Genomic DNA, 8,731 nt, shown 5'->3' on the forward strand with positions numbered 1-8,731 from the left:
GGGGCCCTAAGTGTGGCCAAACTAGAAGCTGGAGAGGATAAGGGCTCCTCATATCCACATGGAAGAGTGTCAGGGCAGGATACAGAGGAAGACTTGACCAATGCTGAGTGGGAGAAAATCCTGACAATGCTTCATTTGACCCTGGGCAGAAAGGGGTGGGAGAGGAGGGCAACTCTTGGGGCTGGAGGAAGAGGAGCAGGAAGAAGAGAGGGCTCCTTCTGCTAGCGTGGATGTGGGGCAGGCAGTACCCCAGTTCATCCTCACTTCTGTTTACTCTTGGGGCTTGTTGGGCCAAGGAGCACTTGGTGGTTGGGTGGGCATGGCTGTGCCCTTGGGTGGGTATTGCTTCTTGGGCTGGGGAGCACATGGATCTTTGATTTGGGGTGCACACATCTCCTGACACCTGACAGAGGGTGGCTGACAGGGCTGCTTCACCTGCTGCTGGGCCTTCTGAGGCAGGTGCTGGATCGTCTGCTGCTGCCAAGAAGACATTGCTACAGGGACAGGGCAGCCTGAAAGAAACCCGACAGCGGACATGAGAAGGGCTCCCTCCACCACCTTCCCTCTGACTCCTAGAGCAGTGTTTTCTTACAATAGCCAAGGACATGGTAAGTGATTAATAACCTCAAATTGGTCAATGGATTGACTCACACACACCCATGGTGATCTTCCTCTCCCTTTCTTCCTTTTGCTGTGCTGTTCTGATTTCCTATTTTCTTTCATTCTCCCATGGATTCCTGACTTAACTGAATACATATTTGATTTCTCAGTCTTCCCAGGAAACAAGGTCAGGTGCTGAGTTGAGGATTAAAAACTAGCGTAAACATTGGTAAGATCCAAGCGTGAGGCTGCCATGGGTAGTGCAGTGAGTGCCAGCAAGGATGGAAGGGTGTGCAGCAGAGGGCAGGAGCAGTCCCCGTCTTGGAGGGAAGTGTTGTGGTGCAGAAGTGACCAGAAGAAAGCCTGTTTCAGGAACTGCAAGGCCTGAATTGTAGTCCAGGCTCCACCACCTGACTCACCATGGCATGCTCCGCTGTCACTTAGTGTGGCCATAGGATGGAGGTTGTAGCCCTCCATGGAGAACTGGGGGACTAAAGATCACATAGATCACTGGAGGTCAGGGACTAGACAAGGATGCTTCACCAAGAGGCAGCCTGTTTCAGTGGAAGGAGGACCGACCAAGAAGCCATAGGCCATGGGTTCTAGATCGAGACTTGCCGTGCACTGGCCAGGCGTACCTCTGGGCAATCTGTGTTCTCTGGACTTCCATGCCTTTGTTTGGAGGATACTGATCTGGAAAGATCTCTGAGGCCTTCCCAGCTCTGACCTGTGTCTGTGTTTTTCTCTTTTCTAAATTTGTAGTTATGATGATTATAAAGGGAAGCATAGGTTCCTGGTAGCAATCGTCATAGTGAGGCATGGGAGTTTCAGAGTGTAAAATGAAATATATAATATGCTGTTTCCGTAAACCTAAAAGCAATGTTGGAAAGGCTAAAAGGCAGAAATGGTATAAGAACATTTGGAGGAGGCCAGAATTGCTACAGAATGCTATAGCTCTAAATATCTACCCTCAGTGAGAAAAATCCTTTTGCCAGGAAGTGAGACCCAGAATCAGGAAATTAGTCATACTTAGCAATGGTGAGGGATGGAGATTGCATTTCCTAAGTAACAATTAGTGTGACATTTCTTTAATTGTCACAAGGCTTATGTCACTTCTCTGATTACCCAAGAATAGGACAGGAGTTTGCCTAGGGGCTGGAGACAGCTGAAGGAGGAGGAAGGGCCTAGCAGGAGGAATGCGTTCCTAGTTCCTACCGCTCAGAGGCACAAGCAGGGCCCCAGGAGAGGATGCTAAGCACAGGCCCCAGACCAGCCTCTCCTGGGACCTTTATAAGGCCCCCAGCCTGCCACAGGCACCTGCCTGGCCCTGGTTGCCTCCTCCAGGTGAATTCCTCACACACTTCTCCCACCTGCACTTCCCCAAGGACTTGCTTTGCTGGCCGGTTTTGATGGAAAACACCCCCAGATATTGTGGTCTTCTGGGTCCCTGTGTAGACAAGCAGACTTCACCTACTTAAAGGTGTCTGCTGAAATTCAAGGACTCAAAATCTTTAAAAAAAAATGAAACAAACCTGAGGTGCAGTTTGCTGACTGGGAGTTGGAAGAAACACTGAGGAAGGAAGAGGAATAGAGGAAATAGGGGCTTGGACCCCTTCTGGCAAAGATATGAGCATCACTTTTGCTGCTATTGCTGTCACTTACCGAGCATGGTTGACTGCCATGGTGCAGCCTAGTGCTGAGATCGCTTTTCACACCCATTGTTTCCTTTTAAATTTCTAGCCCCCAGAAGGCAAATGTCATTGTTACCATTTTGCAGATGATAAAAGTGAGGCTGGGAAAGATCACATGACCAGTAAACAGCAGGGTTGGGATTGGGACTCAGATTTGGATGATTCCTAGAACCTAAACAGCATAGGGAGAAGTCAAAATTCTAGGCACAAAGGTCCCCAGCCTCCACCCCACACAGTGCTTATGACTTTCCCAACACAGCTGAGACTGCTATGTGTTTAGGAGGCTTCCACTTGAGCACAAGGATAAGAATGTGAATGGCACCATGGTGTCCCCAAGCTTCATCAACATGTGTTTCTGTCCCCCACCTGCCCACCAGGAATCAGCTGCTGATGGGTATCAGTGGGGGGCAAAAGAGTGGGGAAGAATTTGGCCAGTGGGGTAGGGTTGCCAGATAAAATACAGGACACCCAGTTCAATTTAAATTTCAGATAAACAGAATTTTTTTGGTATAAGTATGTCTCAAATACTGCATAAAACACACTTATAGTTCAAAGTTACTTGCTAATCTGAAATTCACATTAAACTGGGAAGGCTGTATTTTTATTTGATAAATCTGGCAATTTACTCAAGGGCCTATTTAGATGGCAGGAAGGAACCATGGTCCCCCACTTGACCTCATAGGCCCTGGGATGAAGAAGGCAGGACTGCCCTAGGAAGCTGGTCTACCACTGCCTCAAACCTCAGGACCCAGCTGGACTAGAGACACTGATGTACTCATCTCTGTCATTATCAGATCAAAAGTGTAAGGCTGCCTGAGAAAAATGATAGGCACACCCCAAACTATTTTCCAAAGCATTTTCGAACCCCATGCCTTATTTAATAATCATGGCAATCCTGTCAGGCAGCGGCACGATTTTACAGTTTGAAAAAGTGGATCCAAAAAAGTTAACAGACTTGCTCAACAACATACAGTGAGCAGGGGTGGAGCTGGGTGAGGCCCTGGTCCGGGGCTTCTCTCCTCTGCATGGCAGTGGCCAGCTTCTCAGAGGCAGAGAAGTGACTGTTGCTGGGTGGGGTCATGACTCAGGATCTTTCCTGAACTTTCTATTATATGTGGCTCAGTTTTCAGGGTCAGCCTCACTTAAAAGTTAGCCCTTCCCTTAATTTCCTATCTTGGCCAGGCCTCTACCCCATGTCTCGAAGCCTAACGACTTTAAGAATGTAACATTCTGGGTCCCAGATTCCAGGTTCTTCATTCCACCTTTGCCACCTCCACATCTCAATTCCGGGCCCCTGTTCCACAGTGTTTCCCTAGATGCAAGCCCCCCAGAAGGGAAATATGCAGCAAGACAGATTTGGCATGGTCACAAAGCAAGGCATTGTCACAAGCCTGGCACCTAGAAGGCATTAGTAGTACATGGACAGTTAGTGCCCTACCTTCATGGCTCAGGCACCAGCATGACCTTCTAGAATAAACTGTAGTCCTCACCTTCCCCAGTCTGCTCACCGACTGCCTGCTTGGCCAATAAGCAACTCCTGCTTAGTTTTGAGAACTCTCTCTAGTGCTAGAAACTGGCACACAACACAACTATCATCTCCAAGGACACTCCAAGGGTAGCCAAGATAGACAGCCAAACATAGCTGGCCTTGAAGTGGCCATGACCTCTAGGTCATGATATATATGTGAGCAAACGAGCTCATATGCATACAACACAAACTTTCCAAAGTTTCCAGAACCCTGTCACTCAACTTCCTGTTAGCCACATTATCTCCATTTTATAGAGGGGGATAATGACACTTGGGATGAAGACATGGTTGGCCCAAGGTCACACAGGAGCTAATGTCAAATGCAGGGCTCCTGACTTCACAACTATTTTCAGTCAACTGAAGTGCCTGAGCCACCAGAGAGCTTTCAGCCAAGGCTCTGTTAATAACAGACTAGGAAGCTGGTTCTCCACTTCATCCTGACCTACCTCCTTTCTTCTTTCTTCTCTAGCACTTGATGTCACCCTTCCCATCAAGCCTGTCTCCTTCCTTCTTCTAAGAGACCCTAACTGGTCCCTTGCCCCCACAATGCTAGGCATGGGTGCACTTTAATTAGTCATTCACCTTACACCTCTCTAAGTTTTCACAATACTCTATGAAGAAAGCTAATTGTATAATAAATTTTATAGATGAGAAAGCTGGTTCCAATGGTAGCTGAATCTGGAATCCCGAAAATAGGGCTGACCCAAGTCTTTACATCTGCAAAGGCTGACTTCTAAACACCTGGCTGGCTGTGGAGTGGATTATTCTTTCAAAGGAGGAGGGGAGGGTTGCTGGCACCCCTCAAAGTGGGCCCTGAGAAACGATGCAGACCAGCAACTCTGCCCCTGACCCCCAAAATGGACACCACACTGTTGTCTGGCCTGTCCTGAGTCCTGCATCTGAACTTTCATCCTCAAAGGGCCATGTTGGACTCAAAACAGAAAGACAGGCTCTGTGTCTCCATACGGAGCAGACACTGGAGAGTAGGTGTGTGCTGTGACTCCAGCAGGCAGGGGAGGGTACAGGCCAGACTCATTTCTGAAGGTGAGTCAAAGCTTGAGAAACCCGAACCCCACCCTAAGGGCAAACAGTGGAGTGACTGGGACACAGAGACCTGACCCTGGGAGGGGACACTGCCAGAGACAATGCTCATCGCCTAGCTCTCAATCTGGACACATCTCCACTAAGGCACTTTTGGGGAAAAGAAGTGTTGTTGATGGCTCCATCTAGAAAGAAATGGAACATATTTATTATTCTATATCCAAGAATGAAACAAGAAAAGAAAAAAAAAAGAGAGCTCTGGGTTACTCATGAGAGTCTTTTAGGACAGGAGGACAGTGCTTGGCAGGGAGGACAGTGGAATTTGCTTCCAGCATTCCTGTATTTCAGCTGCCTGGTCAGTAAAGTGAGCATTTAAAACTGAGCAAATCACAGTTAATTTAAAAAATCAGAATCATGCCATATTTGCTTTATCTTGAGTTCTGGTACATACTTAAGCAGCAGTCATGATTTAGGACATTCTGTTTCCAGTTTCTCCCTCCACTAATTATTTGATGATCTGTCAACAAAAAGTTTAGAAGATGCTACTTGAAGAGACTCTGTGACCTTTTAATTGTGGGAAATCCATTTGCAACATGAATTGTTTCAACCTCTAATTTTTCTCTTTGCACATAAGATGCTTGATTACTGGTGTTCAGTATTCTGTGCAGTAGTATCAAAAGCAGTCCCATGGAGAGAGAAGAGTAAAGGATGAGGCTCCAGAAATATGTGAGCAATTTATCTCCCCCTTCCACCCCTCAATAATATATTTCTAGAAGACTCTTGACAGTCCTATGAGTTTGATAAAGGGAGAAATGAAGTCCTGGATGGTGAGAGGCTAGTTCAGACAGAACACCCACAGACCATCACCTGTGGAATCTGAAGACTGGCTGTGGAACTGGAGGGATGTGTGGGCAAAATGCCCCACTCTGAGAAGATGGCCAAGGCTAACCTTTTGGAAGTCGAGTAGAGCTAAAGCACTTGATCAGTCTCTCCTAGGACATGACATGGTGTGGTTTGAGGCAGGGAAGGAGCCAAGGGAGTTAAACAGCTGTACTGATACTCTCTTCTCACTGGCTGTGGGGTCTTGGGCATGCCCCTTAACTTTCCCTGGCCTCAATTTTCCTGTTTTCCAATATGAGGAAACTGGCTAAAATTCCCTCGAAGGTCACATTGAGCCTCCATTCTGTAAATGTATCATTAGGTCTGGAAGGCAGCCAAGCTCACCCTCAAGGGATTATTCATGAGTGGAGGGCATTGAAGCCACATTCAAGCTCAGCTGACCTCTTGGTCAGAAGAATCTACTGTGGGAGGGATAAGTGACTTACGTGGATGCAGCCATTTAATCCTCGTTAGCCTGAAGCAGGGAGAGAGAATGACTAAAGCACTTGAAGAAAGAGGGAGGGTATGAACTGTTTGAAAATCCTGCACAAGCTGACACCACCCGTAACTCCTACCTTGGCTTCTGGCTTCCCTTAACTCAGCCCCAGACAAGGGTATCGCTCTTCCCAAAACTCATCCCATGCTTTCTTGCCTCAAATTATTCGATCTGTGATGGCACACTACTGTCGAATCTTGCAGCGAAATTCAAGGTGAGCTTTAGGAACCATTTTAAGTGTTACTTTCTCTTGTGACCTCTTTCCTAAATCTTTCCCAAAAGATGTGTTTTCCTCTTCTGCTCAACACCTACACCTATGAGCCCTTTTTATGTAATGTTTTGACTTGAATACATATAAATTATAAACTATAATCTTAGCATCATATGTACATTCCCAGGTGGTAGGAGCTCTTTCAAGCTCATAATATATTCATGTGTTTATCATCTACTCCCCATACTAGCCAAACACATTATATCCACTCCATGAATATGGACAAATGAATGTCTAAATGGATGGGTGGATGACTCATAAATGAATGAGTTAAACTGAATGATAAACCTTCAGTAAGAACAAATGAAGCCCCAAGATGCTTTGTGAACTAATCCATCTTTTCAAAATCAAGTTGTTACTTGCCTTGTCTAAGTAGATCTTTCTGCTTATCTGACCACATGCATTGTCTTTGAAGACTTATGCTGACATCATCCATACTTGTAAGAGGCCCAAGGACCTGTTTATATGTGTGTATGTGGGAGAGGTCTTCATAGATGGCCAAACTGTAAGCTTCCCAAGGGCAGGAAGGATGTTCAGGATAGAACTTCTACCCTGGTAAGAACTGGTACTTGGCCAGTGGATACACTAGCGAGTTGATGAGTGGGTGGTCCAATTACCAAAGGATGCTGTTGAGTGAGTGAGTCAGGGAGTAAGTCAAAGAAGGAGGGTGACTGAGCTGGCCCAGCCACTGGCAGCCATGATGGAATAGTAGCTCTCTTCCTAGCAGAAGATGGCTGGACATTTCCATTTATGGCACTGCCCACTGAGGAGTCTGATTGTTCCCTGGGCCTTGGGCCCTGGTGGCAGAGAGCTGGGGCTCAGAGAAAGGGGCCTCTGTGATGGTGAGTAAGACTGGAAATCAAACCAAATAGACAAATTAGCAGATACTAAGAGCTGAGCCAGTTTGTCTGGTCAATGCCCTGCTCTCTGACCACAGAGACTTTTCTTGAGAAAGTAGCTGCAGAAGGCAGCAAGCAAGAGCTTCCAGCCTCCGCTCAGACAGTGCCTGGTGATGACTGACACCTTAGGTGGGACCAGGGCTCACAGAGCTCTAAGCTGCCACCCTGAGCTATTGTTGGTCTTGCACATACTCTGCAGGATGGTATACAAATACATCACCCCACCACCACCATACCTCTGAAGTGGGATGAAAGGGAGGGTATGGGACAATGCCTCATACCCATAGTAACCGAGCCATCCCATGCCCAAACCCTTCAGTGACTCCCCACAGCCCTCAGGATAAATTCTATGGTTGTTGACATGGTTTCAAAGGGTCTTCATCCTCTGCCCCCCCCCCCCGGAAGGCTTCCAGTCTTGTCTCCTCAGTCACCCCACCTTCCTCTTTCTCTCTTCACAAGTACTCTACTGTCCTAGCCATAAGCCTTGATGAATTATTTATGGTTTGTTTTCTTAATAATGTGCTGTTTTTCTCATTCTTCTCCTGCCAAGAAGCCACTCCCTCTGCCTAGAGTGACTGTCCCTAATCTGTGCCTGACTAATCTTAGAACTTCAGCCCTAGTCCATTTCTTCCCTTGAACAGCTCTCATTCTGTTATCTTGGCCACATTTGGTGTCCGTGTTTGTACATAAAGCTCTTGTCCTAATACTGATTCTGCAGTCTGGGGATAAAATATCCCCTGGTCTGTCCTGTGTTATCTGTGAGCTCCTTGAGGGCAGGAACATTCCCTACTTTCCTTCAACTCCTGTATGTAGTAGTATGGTACCTCATTCATAATAGGTACACCATGAATGTGTGCCCAGACAAACAATATGTGGTCAGTCCACAGTGTATGTAGATGTGGGCTCTCCCAGTGTGTGGCTGGGAAGGGCACCAGCACCCTCTGTCTGATGCAGCAGAGCCCCGTCTTTCTACATCATCAGGGCTTGCCCTGCTTGATGCCTTTCCTCCCCTCTGCTGGCACATGTCAAACATGCCTTCCATGAGCTTTGTTTTCAGCCATGCTTTTTTGCTTGCTGGATCATGAGTCTGTTAAGAGCAGGAACCTATTTTTTCTCCATCTTGGTTCCTTCCTCTTACTCAGAGCCTTAGTCTCCTTTGCATATAGGAGAACTTGATAAAAGTTGGTTGGCTTTTCTAGGATGCACAGCTCAAAAGAAGACAACACTGGTATCAATAATTCCAAAGGGTACCTATTCAAGATTCACTTTACGTGGATGAGGTAGACTGTACTGTGTTCATAAATATGTTGCTGCCTCTGTCCCTCT

The 8,731-nt window shown here is 46.9% G+C and overlaps 1 protein-coding gene across 1 annotated transcript; it reads right to left on the minus strand.

Annotated features, from left to right (window-relative positions):
* Positions 1-270: 270 nt before the first annotated feature.
* Positions 271-492, minus strand: SPRR4 (small proline rich protein 4). The gene has a single exon (XM_019439586.2). The coding sequence runs from the start codon at positions 490-492 to the stop codon at positions 271-273; it is 222 nt and encodes a 73-aa protein (XP_019295131.2).
* Positions 493-8,731: the final 8,239 nt, after the last annotated feature.

This window comes from Panthera pardus, unplaced genomic scaffold (genome assembly GCF_024362965.1).
Source record: "Panthera pardus isolate Hobbes unplaced genomic scaffold, ASM2436296v1 HiC_scaffold_11, whole genome shotgun sequence".
Classification (NCBI taxonomy): Eukaryota; Metazoa; Chordata; class Mammalia; order Carnivora; family Felidae; genus Panthera; species Panthera pardus.